The sequence below is a fragment of the Mus musculus genome, chromosome 18 (genome assembly GCF_000001635.26).
Source record: "Mus musculus strain C57BL/6J chromosome 18, GRCm38.p6 C57BL/6J".
NCBI lineage: Eukaryota > Metazoa > Chordata > Mammalia > Rodentia > Muridae > Mus > Mus musculus.
In genome coordinates this window covers 58,906,893-58,927,814 of record NC_000084.6, presented here as the reverse complement: position 1 = coordinate 58,927,814, position 20,922 = coordinate 58,906,893, and the positions used below count along the sequence as shown (strand labels likewise).

The following is a 20,922-nucleotide window of genomic DNA, read 5'->3' as shown; positions in this document are numbered from 1 at the left end:
ATCATACAATAATCAGAAAGAGAGTTACATATATTCTCTTGACTCCAGGGTAACCTTACAGTGATAAAAATTTGCTAATTGGTACTCAAAGGACCTTCACTAGTCATTCAAAGTAGAGGGAATTCTTTTTTATACTCTAAGAACTTGAAGCATTATATGACTCCAATATAATCTGTTCTCATGCTATAAATGTATTTCGACTTGTGATGGGAGAAAGAATAAAATGTTATTGACTATCTGTGTAACTTTGGGTAAAATATTAAAAATTGATAAAAATCTTAAAAGACATGTAAAAATCTCTCCACTGCATAGGTTATGTATGATTTTAATCTGTATCACTATAAAGAACTGCAGGGCTAACATCAGAATTAACATATAGTTGCAATAAATATGCATACGACATTGCAAAATTATTCCATCCAAGTCAACACCATCAAATAATTTACTACATTAAACAACTGATCCATTTAAGTTCTCCAGTGTGCCTCAAACTGATTTTTTTCAGAGATACTTACCCACAGTGTCACATGGCTCATCTTTGTGCACACAGAAATCTTTCCTAGAAGGAAAAGTAGAAAATCAAAGTAAAGATTGATTCTCTCAGGCAATCGCCAGTCATCATGAGACTTATATTTACATAAGCCACATCATATATTCCCTCAAGTTTAATATAATTCAGAATAAGATGAAGGAATAGATCTGAAAAGATGACTGATCAGAACAATATGAGATATCTTCCTAGTTAGTAGATACCACTTCAGTACCAAAGCCCTGGTTTGTTTTGAATTTTGCTGCAAGTTTTCATTACATTTTTTTTCTTTACAAAACCATAGTTTATGGTCATGGTAAATTATTTACCATGTGAAAATATCATAACACTGCTTCATCTTATAAAATAACTTCATGTTAAGAGCTTACTATTCCTTACTAGTAAGGAATACTGTTTCAAGACATCCACAGTTTCCTTTTCAAGACTTTCCAAGGCAAAAATTTTCAAACACTGAAAAACATGTTTGAATAAGCATGAAGAAGTTAGTATTTTTCAAATGAACTCTTTGAATTATAGTTCATATTTTGTTCTTAATTTTAGTGTTACGTGTTACAGCATTCCTTGGAAATACTTACTCTTGTTTCCACATATTTAGGATTTCACAGACCGCAATTTAGAGAACATAATCACAGTTTAGTGTAGGGGATATGCTATATTAAATAACTATTATATATCTATCTGTTGCTAGGGGTGTGACATTAAACAACGTTCTTAACCACCTCTCATCTCAGGCACCCCATCTACACTGAAGAGGCCATGCCTATGTGTTTATTGTACAAGTTAAATGCATCTCCTTCATATGGTAATAAAAATGTCAGGCATATATGAAATTTTTGATGAATTATTTTTGTTGATGCCATTCTTGTATCTGAATGATAATCCTATTCCTTAGATTTTTCATCTTAAGAATATTAACACACTTGATTCCCCAGCCCTGATCTCTCTCTCTCTCTCTCTCTCTCTCTCTCTCTCTCTCTCTCTCTCTCTCTCTCTCATTCTCTCTCTCTTTCTCTCTCTCTCTCTCTCTCCTGGCTGTGTGTGTTATCAAAAGTTAACTTTGCTTAAAGGCCAGTATTACTTATGGAATCTGAATCCCATTGTATATTAGAAAACAAGCTTTAAAACTTAATGTCCTGATATAGAGAAATGAATCAGTAATTAGGAGCACTAACTGCTCTTGCAGAGTGCCTGGACTCTATTCTCAGCATCCTTATGGTGATTCAAAAGCAACACCTGTAACTCCAGTTGCAGATCAATGAATGCCCTCCTCTGGCCTCTGCTGCACATAAAATCACATGCGTGTGTGCGTGTGCATGCGCGCGCACGTGTGTGTGTGTGTGTGTGTGTGTGTGTGTGTGTGTGTGTGTGTACACACACACACACACACACACACACACACACTAAATAACATTTTGAAAACGTTTCTATACCAAAGGAAACTCCATGTTTTTTCAGTGGGCTTTTTGTCTTGTAAATACCATTGCATATTTAAATGCATTATTTTCTCAAACAGATTTCTATACTTGTTAACTACATTAACCTATTACATATCATGAGAGAATTGCTTAATAAAATAAAGTTGGATTAATTTTTTGCATTTATAAGTAAAAATTAAATGTTAAAATTCCATTAAATTTGTAAGTTTTTGATGTTTCCACGGTGAGTGCCTATTAATTTTTTGTTTTGCTCACTTCAAAGCTAAGTTATTGATTTATTAAATACTCTAAGTTCTTATGAACTATATCTATCTTGAATTATTTGTCTTATTTTTGGATAAAGATCACATCTATCTCTTGTTCTAGTTTGCTTTTTGCTACCATGATAAAACACTGCCCAAAGGCATCTTGTGAGAGAAAAAGCTATTTGTCTTATATGCCCCAAGGATAGTCCATCATTGAAGAAAGCCAAAGTGGGAAATCAACGAGCCTAGACAAGAACCATGAAGAATGGTGGTTAATATACTGTCTATGCTCATGAATTCAGCTGCTTTCTTATACCTTTGTTAAACTGTAGGACCACCCACTATGCACTCCTCCCAACACACACAGGCACAGACACAGACACAGACACAGACACAGACACAGACACAGACACAGACAGACAGACACACACACACACACACACACACACACACACACACACACACACGCAGGCACGCAAGGGTGAGGGCATGCACGTGCCTCTAGGCAAATCACATTCATCCACCTATGCTCCATCCTCCCAGGGGAGTCTACTTTGTATTAAGCTGACAAATCTTAACTAGAGCCTCCCTTATGCTTCAACCATCAGTGTGTGCGAGGCAACTTTTCCTTTCTGTCAGATTTAATTCTTTATTTTTCTATGACTCTTGCAAACAGAACACGAATAAGTATGTAAAGATCTCAGTATAATATTCTTATAAGTGATTTAATCTATTGATAACATATACTTGTTACCAGCTTATTTGGATTTATTTTCTTATTTATGATGATATTTTCCCTCATTTCTTTGATATTTTGGCCCTTGTTGATATTATTTTTCTATTTTTTCCTCTAGTGTTGCAAAATAAGATTAATTTGCTGTTGTTTTTTTTTTTTTAATTATGGCTACTTTTCCATTAGTACATATGTGAACTGGTGTTGACACGGGCCTGAAGAGGATGTCACATCCCCTAATAATGGAGTTACAGGCAGTTGTAAGCGTGTGGCACCAACATGGCTGCTAACAACTGAATTTGAGCCCTCTAGAAGAGAAGTAAGCTCTCTTAATTGTGAGTCATCTCTCCAGCACAGTTTATATTTAATACATAGTCACAATGAGAATGTCAAGGAGATGCTGCTTGGCATTTCCTATCACTGCTATAGTAAATTCCATAATATAGAAGCTACAAACAATACAAACTTTTGTGCTTCTAGTCTAGAGAGCAGAAGTCTGAGATGAGATATGTTCTGGGCTAAAAATCTTCGTGTCATACAGTGTACTGAGCCTTCTAGAAGTTTCTCTTTTCCCTTTATGTCCATTATGACTATATTGGGTTCCAAATGATAAATCAGGACTCACTGCTCTTAACAACTGTAACATAGCTACATCTACAGTCTTTTATAACGTGTAACATAGCTACATCTACAGTCTTCTATAACGTGTAACATAGCTACATCTACAGTCTTCTATAACGTGTAAAATAGTGTATTCAGAGTCTGGAGAGGAGAGCCTGGGTATTTAAGGATGACATTATTTAAGGATGGCTTAAATGCTAAAAGCTAAAAATTTATCTTTGGTTTTTTCCTTAAAAAAAGAAACAGAAAAGGTGCACCGAATGTTTTAAATTCAGTATCTTCTTTCTCTTTTCTCATTTTCTGTTGCATTTTTTCCCACTTGTTTGGTTTTTTGACCTAAAGTCTTGCTCTGTAGCTCTGGATTAAGTAGTATGCTTGCAATGTAGCCCAGGCACACCTTAAACTTGTGATAACCTTCTTATTTCAGACACCAAGTTCAGGTTTTATAAATAAAAAACTTCAGTTTCAGTTAGGTTTGGATAATATCTACGATCTATCTATTCATTTATTTTGTTGGAAATGTGTTTATATATGGGCAAGTCTATTTGCGTGTGCTGGTTCCAATGTGTAAGTGGATGAACATGCATACGTATGGGCATGCATGTGGAAGTCGAAGATCAAGCTCAGATGTTGTTGCTTATTAGTCACATTACAATGTATTTATTTAGATACAACATTAATTGGCCTGCCTGGGCATTCACCAAGTGCATTAAGCTGGCTGACCAGTGAGCACCAGGGGTCACGCTGTGTCTGTGGCTGTCTCCACAGTGATGGCCTTACATGTGCAAACTGTTATACTGGATTTGTCATCTTGGATTCTGGGGATCAGACTCAGGTTTCCATGACTACACAGCAGACATTTTACCCCAGCTAGTTGTTTCCCCAGCATCCATCTTCATTCACAGGATCTCAAAGTAGGTATCTTTATAAACCACCAATGTTCACTTCGGAATTTGTCCATCTGTTTAATAATTTATTTTATCAGTTTCAGCTTGCCTGTTTTATATAACTAGATAACAATCTATAATTAGATCATCTATAATTAGATCATCATTTGTTCTAAGTATAACAAAGTAAACCTCCATAGTAGGAAATTGACCAGGCTTTGTTTCCTTCAATTTCAAGATCCTGTATTTACTCTAAATAGAAAGCTGACTTTTGGGTCGCCATCTTGGTCCGGGACCCGCCGAACTTAGGAAATTAGTCTGAACAGGTGAGAGGGTGCGCCAGAGAACCTGACAGCCTCTGGAACAGGCAGAAGCACAGAGGGGCTGAGGCAGCACCCTGTGTGGGCCGGGGACAGCCGGCCACCTTCCGGACCGGAGGACAGGTGCCCGCCCGGCTGGGGAGGCGACCTAAGCCACAGCAGCAGCGGTCGCCATCTTGGTCCGAGACCCGCCGAACTTAGGAAATTAGTCTGAACAGGTGAGAGGGTGCGCCAGAGAACCTGACAGCTTCTGGAACAGGCAGAAGCACAGAGGCGCTGAGGCAGCACCCTGTGTGGGCCGGGGACAGCCGGCCACCTTCCGGACCAGAGGACAGGTGCCCGCCCGGCTGGGGAGGCGACCTAAGCCACAGCAGCAGCGGTCGCCATCTTGGTCCCGGGACTCCAAGGAACTTAGGAATTTAGTCTGCTTAGGTGAGAGTCTGTACCACCTGGGAACTGCCAAAGCAACACAGTGTCTGAGAAAGGTCCTGTTTTGGGCCTTCTTCTTCGGCCAGGAGGAGGTCCAAATACAAGATATCTGCGCACCTTCCCTGTAAGAGAGCTTGCCAGCAGAGAGTGCTCTGAGCACTGAAACTCAGAGGAGAGAATGTCTCCCAGGTCTGCTGATAGACGGTAACAGAATCACCAGAAGAACAATCTCTAAACAGAGTCAACTATAACTACTAACTCCAGAGATTACCAGATGGCGAAAGGTAAACGGAGGAATCTTACTAACAGGAACCAAGACCACTCACCATCACCAGAACCCAGCACACCCACTTCGCCCAGTCCAGGGAACCCCAACACACCTGAGAACCTAGACCTAGATTTAAAAGCATATCTCATGATGATGGTAGAGGACATCAAGAAGGACTTTAATAAATCACTTAAAGAAATACAGGAGAACACTGCTAAAGAGTTACAAGTCCTTAAAGAAAAACAGGAAAACACAATCAAACAGGTAGAAGTCCTTACAGAAAAAGAGGAAAAAACATACAAACAGGTGATGGAAATGAACAAAACCATACTAGACCTAAAAAGGGAAGTAGACACAATAAAGAAAACTCAAAGCGAGGCAACACTAGAGATAGAAACCCTAGGAAAGAAATCTGGAACCATAGATTTGAGCATCAGCAACAGAATACAAGAGATGGAAGAGAGAATCTCAGGTGCAGAAGATTCCATAGAGAACATCGGCACAACAATCAAAGAAAATGGAAAATGCAAAAAGATCCTAACTCAAAATATCCAGGAAATCCAGGACACAATAAGAAGACCAAACGTACGGATAATAGGAGTGGATGAGAATGAAGATTTTCAACTCAAAGGTCCAGCAAACATCTTCAACAAAATTATTGAAGAAAACTTCCCAAATCTAAAGAATGAGATGCATATGAACATACAAGAAGCCTACAGAACTCCAAATAGACTGGACCAGAAAAGAAATTCCTCCCGACACATAATAATCAGAACATCAAATGCACTAAATAAAGATAGAATACTAAAAGCAGTAAGGGAAAAAGGTCAAGTAACATATAAAGGCAAGCCTATCAGAATTACACCAGATTTTTCACCAGAGACTATGAAAGCCAGAAGAGCCTGGACAGATGTTATACAGACACTAAGAGAACACAAACTGCAGCCCAGGCTACTATACCCAGCCAAACTCTCAATTATCATAGAGGGAGAAACCAAAGTATTCCACGACAAAACCAAATTCACGCATTATCTCTCCACGAATCCAGCCCTTCAAAGGATAATAACAGAAAAAAACCAATACAAGAACGGGAACAACGCCCTAGAAAAAACAAGAAGGTAATCCCTCAACAAACCTAAAAGAAGACAGCCACAAGAACAGAATGCCACCTTTAACAACTAAAATAACAGGAAGCAACAATTACTTTTCCTTAATATCTCTTAACATCAATGGTCTCAACTCGCCAATAAAAAGACATAGACTAACAAACTGGCTACACAAACAAGACCCAACATTTTGCTGCTTACAGGAAACTCATCTCAGAGAAAAAGATAGACACTACCTCAGAATGAAAGGCTGGAAAACAATTTTCCAAGCAAATGGTATGAAGAAACAAGCAGGAGTAGCCATCCTAATATCTGATAAGATTGACTTCCAACCCAAAGTCATCAAAAAAGACAAGGAGGGACACTTCATTCTCATCACAGGTAAAATCCTCCAAGAGGAACTCTCAATTCTGAATATCTATGCTCCAAATACAAGAGCAGCCACATTCACTAAAGAAACTTTAGTAAAGCTCAAAGCACACATTGCGCCTCACACAATAATAGTGGGAGACTTCAACACACCACTTTCACCAATGGACAGATCATGGAAACAGAAACTAAACAGGGACACACTGAAACTAACAGAAGTGATGAAACAAATGGATCTGACAGATATCTACAGAACATTTTATCCTAAAACAAAAGGATATACCTTCTTCTCAGCACCTCATGGTACCTTCTCCAAAATTGACCACATAATAGGTCACAAATCAGGCCTCAACAGATGCAAAAATATTGAAATTGTCCCATGTATCCTATCAGATCACCATGCACTAAGGCTGATCTTCAATAACAAAATAAATAACAGAAAGCCAACATTCACATGGAAACTGAACAACACTCTTCTCAATGATACCTTGGTCAAGGAAGGAATAAAGAAAGAAATTAAAGACTTTTTAGAGTTTAATGAAAATGAAGCCACAACGTACCCAAACCTTTGGGACACAATGAAAGCATTTCTAAGAGGGAAACTCATAGCTATGAGTGCCTTCAAGAAAAAACGGGAGAGAGCACATACTAGCAGCTTGACAACACATCTAAAAGCTCTAGAAAAAAAGGAAGCAAATTCACCCAAGAGGAGTAGACGGCAGGAAATAATCAAACTCAGGGGTGAAATCAACCAAGTGGAAACAAGAAGAACTATTCAAAGAATTAACCAAACGAGGAGTTGGTTCTTTGAGAAAATCAACAAGATAGATAAACCCTTAGCTAGACTCACTAAAGGGCACAGGGACAAAATCCTAATTAACAAAATCAGAAATGAAAAGGGAGACATAACAACAGATCCTGAAGAAATCCAAAACACCATCAGATCCTTCTACAAAAGGCTATACTCAACAAAACTGGAAAACCTGGACGAAATGGACAAATTTCTGGACAGATACCAGGTACCAAAGTTGAATCAGGATCAAGTTGACCTTCTAAACAGTCCCATATCCCCTAAAGAAATAGAAGCAGTTATTAATAGTCTCCCAGCCAAAAAAAAGCCCAGGACCAGACGGGTTTAGTGCAGAGTTCTATCAGACCTTCAAAGAAGATCTAACTCCAGTTCTGCACAAACTTTTTCACAAGATAGAAGTAGAAGGTATTCTACCCAACTCATTTTATGAAGCCACTATTACTCTGATACCTAAACCACAGAAAGATCCAACAAAGATAGAGAACTTCAGACCAATTTCTCTTATGAACATCGATGCAAAAATTCTTAATAAAATTCTCGCTAACCGAATCCAAGAACACATTAAAGCAATCATTCATCCTGACCAAGTAGGTTTTATCCCAGGGATGCAGGGATGGTTTAATATACGAAAATCCATCAATGTAATCCATTATATAAACAAACTCAAAGACAAAAACCACATGATCATCTCGTTAGATGCAGAAAAAGCATTTGACAAGATCCAACACCCATTCATGATAAAAGTTCTGGAAAGATCAGGAATTCAAGGCCAATACCTAAACATGATAAAAGCAATCTACAGCAAACCAGTAGCCAACATCAAAGTAAATGGAGAGAAGCTGGAAGCAATCCCACTAAAATCAGGGACTAGACAAGGCTGCCCACTTTCTCCCTACCTTTTCAACATAGTACTTGAAGTATTAGCCAGAGCAATTCGACAACAAAAGGAGATCAAGGGGATACAAATTGGAAAAGAGGAAGTCAAAATATCACTTTTTGCAGATGATATGATAGTATATATAAGTGACCCTAAAAATTCCAACAGAGAACTCCTAAACCTGATAAACAGCCTCGGTGAAGTAGCTGGATATAAAATTAACTCAAACAAGTCAATGGCCTTTCTCTACACAAAGAATAAACAGGCTGAGAAAGAAATTAGGGAAACAACACCCTTCTCAATAGCCACAAATAATATAAAATATCTCGGCGTGACTCTAACGAAGGAAGTGAAAGATCTGTATGATAAAAACTTCAAGTCCCTGAAGAAAGAAATTAAAGAAGATCTCAGAAGATGGAAAGATCTCCCATGCTCATGGATTGGCAGGACCAACATTGTAAAAATGGCTATCTTGCCAAAAGCAATCTACAGATTCAATGCAATCCCCATTAAAATTCCAACTCAATTCTTCAACGAATTAGAAGGAGCAATTTGCAAATTCATCTGGAATAACAAAAAACCGAGGATAGCAAAAACTCTTCTCAAGGATAAAAGAACCTCTGGTGGAATCACCATGCCTGACCTAAAGCTTTACTACAGAGCAATTGTGATAAAAACTGCATGGTACTGGTATAGAGACAGACAAGTGGACCAATGGAATAGAATTGAAGACCCAGAAATGAACCCACACACCTATGGTCACTTGATCTTCGACAAGGGAGCCAAAACCATCCAGTGGAAGAAAGACAGCATTTTCAACAATTGGTGCTGGCACAACTGGTTGTTATCATGTAGAAGAATGCGAATCGATCCATACTTATCTCCTTGTACTAAGGTCAAATCTAAGTGGATCAAGGAACTTCACATAAAACCAGAGACACTGAAACTTATAGAGGAGAAAGTGGGGAAAAGCCTTGAAGATATGGGCACAGGGGAAAAATTCCTGAACAGAACAGCAATGGCTTGTGCTGTAAGATCGAGAATTGACAAATGGGACCTAATGAAACTCCAAAGTTTCTGCAAGGCAAAAGACACTGTCTATAAGACAAAAAGACCACCAACAGACTGGGAAAGGATCTTTACCTATCCTAAATCAGATAGGGGACTAATATCCAACATATATAAAGAACTCAAGAAGGTGGACCTCAGAAAATCAAATAACCCCCTTAAAAATGGGGCTCAGAACTGAACAAAGAATTCTCACCTGAGGAATACCGAATGGCAGAGAAGCACCTGAAAAAATGTTCAACATCCTTAATCATCAGGGAAATGCAAATCAAAACAACCCTGAGATTCCACCTCACACCAGTGAGAATGGCTAAGATCAAAAATTCAGGTGACAGCAGATGCTGGCGAGGATGTGGAGAAAGAGGAACACTCCTCCATTGTTGGTGGGATTGCAGGCTTGTACAACCACTCTGGAAATCAGTCTGGCGGTTCCTCAGAAAATTGGACATAGTACTACCAGAGGATCCAGCAATACCTCTCCTGGGCATATATCCAGAAGAAGCCCCAACTGGTAAGAAGGACACATGCTCCACTATGTTCATAGCAGCCTTATTTATAATAGCCAGAAACTGGAAAGAACCCAGATGCCCCTCAACAGAGGAATGGATACAGAAAATGTGGTACATCTACACAATGGAGTACTACTCAGCTATTAAAAAGAATGAATTTATGAAATTCCTAGCCAAATGGATGGACCTGGAGAGCATCATCCTGAGTGAGGTAACACAATCACAAAGGAACTCACACAATATGTACTCACTGATAAGTGGATACTAGCCCAAAACCTAGGATACCCACGATATAAGATACAATTTCCTAAACACATGAAACTCAAGAAAAATGAAGACTGAAGTGTGGACACTATGCCCCTCCTTAGAAGTGGGAACAAAACACCCATGGAAGGAGTTACAGAAACAAAGTATGGAGCTGAGATGAAAGGATGGACCATGTAGAGACTGCCATATCCAGGGATCCACCCCATAATCAGCTTCCAAATGCTGACACCATTGCATACACTAGCAAGATTTTGCTGAAAGGACCCAGATGTAGCTGTCTCTTGTGAGACTATGCCGGGGCCTAGCAAACACAGAAGTGGATGCTCACAGTCAGCTAATGGATGGATCACAGGGCTCCCAATGGAGGAGCTAGAGAAAGTACCCAAGGAGCTAAAGGGATCTTCAACCCTATAGGTGGAACAACATTATGAACTAACCAGTACCCCTGAGCTCTTGACTCTAGCTGCATATGTATCAAAAGATGGCCTAGTCGGCCATCACTGGAAAGAGAGGCCCATTGGACACGCAGACTTTGTGTGCCCCGGTACAGGGGAACGCCAGGGCCAAAGGGGGGGAGTGGGTGGGTAGGGGAGTGGGGGTGGGTGGGTAAGGGGGACTTTTGGTATAGCATTGGAAATGTAAATGAGCTAAATACCTAATAAAAATGGAAAAAAAAAAAAAAAAAAAAAGAAGTAGACACACATAAGGACCCCAAGCCATGCAAGGGAAAGAACCAAGGATACAATTTTAAAGATAGACAAATGACCCAAACCTGACACTTCTTAAAAGAAAACATACCAGTGAGCAGTGAATGCAATCCAAACCACTACGGAGTCATCACCTCACCCTGGTGAGGATAGAGAAGGCTGGTGAGGGCAAGAAGGGGGTTCCCACACACGGTGGGGAGAAAGTGGGGTTCCCACACACGGTAGGGAGAAAATGGACTCCCACACACTATGGGGGGGATAGTTTAGTATCACCGTGAAAATAATACGAAGGTTCAAAAAAAAAAAAAAAAAAAAAGAAAGCTGACTTTTCTTATTAGAGAATTTTCATGGTCGTTGTTTTGAGACAAGGTCTTACTTGCTGGCCTCAAACTCACAAGGTTCCATCTGCCTCCCGAGTACTGAGATTAATAAAGGTGTGTGTCGTATGCCTGGCTTTGAAGAGAAAATTTTAGGTTGGCATTATTGATTCACAGAACATAAAAGATATGATTTCATTTATTCTCTCACTCATAAATATTAGCTAATATTCACCATCGTATACTTTTTGCTCTTATTTCATGCATTGGGTTTCTGGTTAGTTTTGACGTTTCTTTTCCCTGGGTAACTCTTCTGTCGTATGTAGGTGTGCTGAGGTGCTGGTATTGTTTTTATTTATCTTCTGTAATATTTTGGTTACTTTTCAATTTTTAGGACCTATGAACAGAGGGAATTATCTCTGACAAAGGAACAATATCTCTGAGAGTCTTCCTACTCTGTTCCCCCAGTACACCCTGGGGCATGTGTCCATCAGCTCAATTCTGTCTCACTTCAGCAACGTGACAGCTTTTTATAGGTCTTAACCATGTCTGAATGAAGCCCCCAGATTCACCACCTACCTCGTTAAGGTTTTATTCATGTATATCTAGTCACATCCCCAACTAACAGCTTGACATTTCTAAGCATAAGTACCATAGATAGCTTTATAGATAGATATAGATATAGATATAGATATAGATATAGATATAGATATAGATATAGATATAGATATAGGTATAGGTATAGGTATAGGTATAGGTATAGATATAGATAGCTTTATAGATATAGATATAGATATAGATATAGATATAGATATAGATATAGATATAGATATAGATATAGATATAGATATAGATAGCTTTAGATATAGATATAGATATAGATATAGATATAGATATAGATATAGATATAGATATAGATATAGATATAGATATAGATATAGATATAGATAGCTTTATAGATATAGATATAGATATAGATATAGATATAGATATAGATATAGATATAGATATAGATATAGATATAGATATAGATAGCTTTATAGTGTTATGTTCAGTATTCACAGAGAATATTCTGTTTTCCAAGTATTTCGTTGTCATATATCCGACGTCTTTATACTTAATCTTGTAAGCATGAGTATTTTTATCATTGTCATTGATTTTTACTGTATTACTCGTTATTGTTACATTGGGTTCTCACAATCAAAGATGATCTGATTGTGCCCTGTGGAATTAATTACGAACTCGATCACTGGTTCTTGAACCGAGTTGGTTTTGTATGGTATACATTGAGAGAGGGATCTTCCTGAGCAGTTTTGAAGATATTTTTACTAAGTGATTAAATTTCAAGTACAAATTTATCGAGTGATTGCTTGGGAAGGCGTTTTATACCTATCCCATAATCATATGAGGCAGAGGGATCCTTTCTTGACAGTGTGTAGCTCTTGGCAAAGCTTTGGCCACACATACACTTTCAGGAAAGGTCTAGATATCCATGAGTTATATCCATCTGTAATCGTTTCATTTCTACTTTCTACTCTGCATAGCCTTGAAAGCTTTCCCCTGTATGGACCTAAAAAAATGAAAAATCGTGAAACAAGATGTGCAAAAACCTTCAAAGGAAGCGTTTCAAATTCCAAGGTCAAATTTCCTCCAGCAGCCACTGTATTTCCTTTTAAAGTTGCATTGATCCTTGAGAGATCTCTTTGTGTATGGATAATCTGTGCACATAAGAAATGTGTCTTCTTATAGTTTAAACTCAGTTTGTAAGTGTTCTAAAATGGAGCATTCCTGGTCACTAGATAACCACAGAATTAAGCAGAATTAACTCAATCTGTGACCTGCCAGATGGAAATTAGGTGCCATAAAATAATAGATCTGTTTAACAAATGCCAAAATGCAGGGAAAAGAGGATACATGCATAATTTCATTATATTTTATAACATGCAAAAACATTGATCAAATCCTTTAAAGGTTAGTATTAATGCCTCAATAATGTGATCTTATTGTGTCAATTAAAATTGAGTACTTCTTTCTTTTTGTGTTTTCTTTTTTTTTACTTTTTCATTTATTCTAATTTTTATTCACTTTGCATCCTGATCACAGAGCTTCTCCTTCCTCTCTTCCCAGTCCCACATTTACAAATACCCCCCCCCCCCATTTCCCCCATCTCTTTTTCTTAGAGAAGGGGAACTTTGCAACAGGGTATCATGTAGCTGATCATGAGCCAGACTGGCTCCACTGTCTCATTAGTCAGGCTGCTTCTCTTGCCTCCTCAAGGCTAGGACTGATAGCCAAGACTTCAGCATGAAGCTACTTAACCTTTAACACCTGTTCGATGGCATTTTAATTCGACTGAATATTATATTATAAATGATTGCCAAACATTGGTGGTTGAGACAAATTATTTTTCTTTCAAAAGTTTAGGGTAAAACACAATGTGTAGTAGTGGGTAAAAAAATGAGATCGGGATAAATTATTTTAATATAAATTATCATGAACATGTTCATCTTTTCTCAGCAAATTTCTGACAAAAAATATTCTATGAAACAAATATAAAATCAGCTCTAGTTGCAAGAGTAATTTGAGAGGGTTTAACTGACATGAGGAAGTTCAAACTTTAAATATCTTTGTATCTCTAGACACAAGGATATATAATATGAAATTAATTCATGCAATTACACCTAATATTACAATGCACAGATTATTTGTGGTTATAAACTACAAATATATGAGTATGGTAACTTATCATATGGATTCCTCTATAAAGAATCAAGAGGTCTTCTTTTTAATTCCTTTGGGTATCTTAGCTGAGATCCCTTTCCAATAACTCATGCGAATTCAACTAAGGTGGGCTGAGGCCCTCTTGAACACTGACCTTTCTCCTGGTTATGGTGGGATTTAGTATCATACCTTCATCCATTTCTGTTAGCCTTGATACCTAAGAAACCTGTGCCCAAAAGAGTCAATCTTATCAGACTGTCATGGGTGTGGCCCATCCCCAAAATGCAACAGACATATGTAGATGTAAGATATACTATCCCCTAATTACAGTGTAGTTCTGTACTACTAATAGTGCAATGTTTAAGTGAGTCTGCAGAAATTTTAATTTTTTTCAAAATACTATTGCTTTCATGTTGTTAAATCAGTAACAGAATAGTTAATTTTTTCCTGGATAATTAAGGTGGATTCTTAGGGATACATGCTTTAAAGTCTGTTGTTCCAACTGAATGAATGTCTCAAAGTAAAATTAATTTTTAATTGTTAAAAAAGAAATAGCAAAGAGAAAGGTAACACGCATTGGGGAGCTAAATAATCTGATTGCTGTCTTCCTAGAGAGTTCTCATGCCTATGATTTTAGTTGTGAAGAAGAAGATCATTGTGAAAACATTGCAAAATCAGAATGAAGTCATATAAGTCAGTAAAGATACAAAAATGTATCTCATGAATGCTACACCTGCAGCTAAACTTCTTTCAAGGTAAAGTTGTAACAGTCCCTTCAACAGACCTAAAAAGAAAGGAAGAAAGGAAGGAAGGAAGGAAGGAAGGAAGGAAGGAAGGAAGGAAGGAAGGAAGGAAGGAAGGGAAGAAAGAAAGGAGAAAAAATAAACCAAAACGAAAAAACAACAATGACAACAATAACAAAAATCAGAAAACTTAAACTTGTACCTCTAGGCAAAACAAGCAAGCAAGATTGCTTTCATATGAAACCCTAATTTCTAGGGCTATAATTTAGGAAGTCCATTAAATTGAATGTTTCCTTGACAGCCTTAAGTTAAATCGTAAAGCAGAGCTCCTGCTTCACGCCCCACCTGCAGGATCTCTTCTACAGGGACAGCTTGTATTACCACATATGTTTTGGTCATTATATTCTAAGCATAAACTTCTAAATGAAAGTTGTTCCTCCAAATATTTTGGAATATCAGCTGTTGTTGGGGCTGTTCAGGTTTTCTTTAGACAGCCATGTTGTTGAAACTTCATGTGAGCAACTTCCATGTCACATCTAGGGGAAACAATCTCACAGCAGAAATCCTGTACCTCAGGATCTTACTTATCTTTCTACCTCCTCTTCCATGATGTTCCCTGAATCTTAGGTAGATGAAGAGGAGTATGGATATATCAAATGGTTAACAAGGAGAAGGAGGAGGCCTTGTGAATTCGGGAGTTTATAGAAAGTTATGTGGAAGGGAAAGAAAGGAACAGCAAATTGTATGTTGATATGTAAGAGTGCTTTAATTATAGAAACAAGGGGAAAGACATTGCTCATAAACTGAGCCCAGCCTTTTCAGAGCGTATAAAGTCAAGTCTAGAGTAACAGGTTCCAAATCACTATTTAACATAAGAGGGTGAAATTCCCATCATGTCCCTCTTTGGTGGCTTCCCTCCAGCCTGGTTCTTCAGTGATTGTGGACCTTTTGAAAGCATCTTAACCATCCAAGACCAGCTTCATCTAGTGGTCAAGCTAGACCTAGAGTCCATGTCCATGTTACTTAGACGGATTCTAAGTAATAGGTGCAAATGTATTTCCAAGAGCAAAGTGTATCCAGGGTATGAATATGACTGTAGATGGGAGGTGTTAGGAAAGGGTTGTGCCGTATACATGGTAGGTCAATGAGAAAACACTCAACATAGCTACAGAGATCTGTTTCTCACAGAAACATACCATGAACGTGCACAGTCTGAGCATTGCTTGAAATAGAGGTGCAGTCATAAAATACACTCCTGTGCTTCGGTGAAGAGAGGGCCTGTATGTTCCAATAAAATGACACACATATTATCTGGATCTACGAAATGTCACAACAATAATATGAAACAGGAGTCTCTAGTCATAAAAAAATGTGGTGCACATTCCTGTCTGTAATGCTGATGATCAATGAGCAAGAAGCCTAAGGTGGTCTTATATTAAATAACTGATAGTTCAATTTTTTTTTCCTATCAGCAAACAAATACAGAATGAAACACACCAAATGCTATGGTAATGCAGCAAATTAAAGAATCACATAAAACACAATTAACTTGAGGGCCAGAATCACTGAGTGTAAAGTATACTCAGATGTATAAGGAAAGAGTTGTATGTGCTTTTTCTCTAAATATATAATTCATAATATCATGGTGCATGAGGCTGCAACATAACTATTTGATTTTAATAATGCAAACCAAGGGGCTTCATCTGTATGTAAGCTGTATTAAAACTACAACAAATGCATTGCTTATTGTCAAGGTCACCAAAAGCCTTCACACAGCCAATTTCTATTCACTTAGATAAACAAAGAAATGAATAAAGTGAATAAAGTATGCTTTCTATAGAAAACCAGCAAGAACCACAGTCACTGAAAGTATCTCCATTAAAGCTGAACAGTGTGACCAGCAGCATTTATCTCCTCACATGACTCTCAGATTCTTAGTCTTCACTGGTCGGAGATGGTTTTCCAGATGATCCATGTAATATATGACTAATTTCAAGATATTCCAAGACACGTGTGTGTGTGTGTGTGTGTGTGTGTGTGTGTGTGTGTGTGTGTGTGTGTGTGTGTGGTGAAGAATGTAGATTTGCTTGCAGCTGAAACCTGTGTTCATACAGATTCAAATTCTCATTTTTGGCTCATGTTGACTTGATATTCATGAAGTCGGCCTCAAAAAATTTCATTATGTGAGTTTATGGAAATGATCCTTTTAGTCTAAACTGAGAAGGCCAATAAATTGTGTCTAAATTCTGACTTATATTGAAAAAAAATAGTCTTTAATTTCCAGGAATGAAGATGCAGCTGAGAATAAATCTCATTGTAAAGTTTTACAGTGCCCTGGGATATACCTATAAATGATTCATTCAGAAATGACCCAGTGATTTTTATTAAATCAAGATACTTTTGGCATCTCTGTTATATTAAATTTCTATCTTACTTGCCAATGGCATTCATTTGAAATTGATTTTCATAGGATTACAGATAAACCAAAGTCATTTAAATAAATGTGCAAGGCAAAAAACATGTTAGGAAAATTAAATTTTAAATAAAAAATATTTTCAAGAGCCAGAGACTTAGGCTCTTTCTATAATAGAGAGAAACATGACAACTATGCTAAGAAATTTTAGAGTCAACAACTGGGAGAAAGAGCTTTGTCCTCTTGTTACCATGAGCCTGCAGCACTACGTCAGCTTTAAGCTATTTACTTCATTGTACCACACAGAACAATTTATCAAACATATTACCTCAGATAGGTTCAAATTTATAAGAATATTATGTTAAAATTTAGCTAAGACCAAGATTAATCCCTAAGCTACAATTTCTTCCTAGGGATGTGTCCACATAGCACACAACATTTAGCAGTCCTCTAAGAATGAACATTCAAAAGAAATATCACAGTTTTAAATTAAGCTGACAAACACAGACAAGAACATGGGACCAGCGGTGATTAACTTTCCTTATAAATTAAAGGTCTGATCATCATTTTCTTAAGGATCTGCTGTAGTTTATTTTTCCCCATCTGAATGATCATCATTATTATACACTATTTAGTAAGTGAAACATTTCTCCAGATTACACAAAACACTCATTTAGGTGTTTCTGATCAGAATGTTCAAGGTCATATAGGACTAAAGCGTTCTCTTTAGTGCACTGGTCTTCACTGGCCTGAGGCATTACAGATGTGTGAGGGGAAAGAGTCACGAAGCTCCAAGGAACAGTTTATGTACGTATATCGTGTATATAACAAGTACTATTAATTACTACTCTAAATGAGTATTGGCACATGTTCAGTTTCACAGATAAAGATCCTGCTAGAGTCAGCCCGATAGACCCTCTGGGGCCTCTCCCCATCCCAGGTCTCTGGCACATCCAAGAGATTTCCTACCCCTACCTCCGTTGTCTCTCCTCTGCTCTCCTGATACCCCCCCATACACACACCCATGCCCTTCCCCACCTCCACATCCACCCAGTTCCCTCATTCCATTGACATCCATTATCTATTTTATTTTCTCTTCTGAGAAAGATTCAACCATCCTCCCTTGGTCTCTCCTTGTTATCTGGCTTCGTTGGGTCTGTTGATTACAGCATGGTTATTCTGTCCTCTAAGGATAATATCCACTTATAAGGGAGTGCATTCTATGAATGTCCTTTTGTGTATAGGTTACCTCACTCAGGATAATATTTTTCAGTTCCAACCTTTTGTTTAGACTCCTAGCAGTGGGAGATCCTGCACTGGCCACTTCCTATAGCCAATCAGGACTCCCAGTGAAGATACAAGGACAACAACCTACCCATAAAACCTTCAACCTAGCCGGGCAGTGGTGGCGCATGCCTTTAAGCCCAGCACTTGGGAGGCAGAGGCAGGCAGATTTCTGAGTTCAAGACCAGGCTGGCCTACAGAGTGAGTTCCAGGACATCCAGAGCTACACAGAGATACCCTGTCTCGAAAAACAAACAAACAAACAAACAAAAACCTTTGACATAAAATGTGTTCTGCCTACAAGATGTGCAGGATCGAAGATAGAGCAGAGACTGAGGGAATGGCCAACCAATGACTGGCCCAAGTTGAGACCCATCACATGGTCAAGAACCAATCTCCGACACTATTAATGATACTCTCTTATGCTGGCAGACAGGAACCTAGCATAACTGTCCTCTGAGAGGCTCCACCCAACAGCCAATAGAAAAAGATGCAGACTCACACCCAAACAGTATATGGAGCTCTGGGAATCTTACAGAATAATTGGAAGAAGGATGGAGGAATCCAAAGAATATAGGGACTCCACAGGAAGACCCACAGTGTCAACTAACCTGGACCCAGAGTCTGAATCACCAACTAGAAAGCAAGCACAGGTTGGACCTAGGCCACTGCACATGTGTAGCAGATGAGCAGCTTGGTCTTCATGAGGGTCCCCCAACAACTAGGGCAGAGGCTGTCCCTGAGCCTGTGGCCTGCCTGCCTGTGGATCCCGCACCCCTAAATGGACAGCCTTGTCTAGCCTTAGTGGGAGAGGATATGCCTAGTTCTGCAGCAACTTGACCCAGATGGGGGCTTCCCATTCTCAAAAGAGAAGAGGAAAGTGGAAAGTGGCATGATAGGGTACTGAGAGGAGAGGAAGAAATGATATTAGGTTGTAAATGAATGAATATAAATAAATAAATAAATAAATAAATCGAGGAAGAAATGATATTAGGTTGTAAATGAATGAATATAAATAAATAAATAAATAAATAAATAAATAAATAAATAAATAAATAAATAAGAGCCAGGAAGATGAAGTGACTGATAGCCTGCCTTTTCCAGCTTCTAACACGGAATGCATTCTCTACTTGTAGGCCTTTTGCCCATCTTCAAAGTCAACCGTCTAATATCTTCCAGTTCCATGAACTTCTCACCTTGTATACCACAAAGAACCCTGAACATATTATTAAATCCACGGTCTTGAGTTGGAGAGGTTAACTTACCTGAGGTTTTGCAAACATACCCAGTGTAATTGCAAGAATTATTTCTTTAAGGAAATTGCAAGGTTCCTTGTTCATTAGGTGACATGTTCATTAGAACCAGAAGACATTCGGGGGTAGGGGTTACTGTGCCTGCTACAACACATGCCATGAAAACACGTTGAAATATATGGAAGGTAAAAAAAAACAAGTATGGAAATGTGTGCATAACATGAAGAAAGTGTTCGGCACACACACACATATGCTAATTTTCAGAAAGAAGGGCGTATAAGAAGAGTGAAACAAATGCTATGTGTTAAAATTATTTATGTCTGATATGTGTGAAAAATATGTCTTCAACTTCACTATGGGGATACATTGTGAGAATATAGCTTTTGATTAAAAGTTATTATAATGTTTCAACATGAGACTAACATCTTTCCTAGAGGAAGACATGAAGACAAATAACAGCTCAGAATAGAATTTTAAGAAAAATGGGGACTATAAGACACTAATGAAAGGTAAACCTCACTCTGGGTTTAATTTCCTGCGTACATCACTGAGTACATAGTTTTAATTATAATATTCTATGTTTGTTGAAGATGTGATACATATAACACGATTTTAATCTGGTCTCTTAAGAGCATATGCATGGCTAGGGAAACCTAGAATGAGCAGCAAGAATGAGAATGGAGGGGTTTTGAATTAATATTTATCAGGGATATTGACCAGTAGGTGTGTTGTTGAGGTGGTTGTATCTTTTCCTATTGTTTGGTAAATGAGGCAAATTTGGTAAATCCTGAAATTGACTGTGAAGTCCAGCTGTTATACTCATGCCATCAGTGTGGGAAGTGTGTTGTATGCTTTTGAGAAGATGCCTCCTGTGCAACCCAGGCTGTACTCCAAGTTCTGAGCTCAGGGTACTCTCTCCCTTCAGCATCACAGATTTAGGATTCCCGGTACACACTACCATGCCAGGAGACCGTGTTGTGCTTCAAAT

The 20,922-nt window shown here is 38.2% G+C and overlaps 1 protein-coding gene across 9 annotated transcripts in view; it reads right to left on the bottom strand.

Moving 5' to 3' along the window:
• The window catches only part of Adamts19 (a disintegrin-like and metallopeptidase (reprolysin type) with thrombospondin type 1 motif, 19), a 217,691-nt gene that overhangs the window by 125,868 nt on the left and 70,901 nt on the right, over positions 1-20,922 (bottom strand). For all 9 annotated transcript variants that reach the window (XR_003952519.1, XR_003952520.1, XM_006525919.4 and 6 more), the window contains one exon: positions 516-559. Coding sequence is in view for 5 of the 9 variants with exons in the window: in XM_006525919.4 (XP_006525982.1) it covers positions 516-559 (44 nt within the window). In the remaining 4 variants the exon portion in view is untranslated. The remainder of the gene's footprint in view (positions 1-515; positions 560-20,922) is intronic.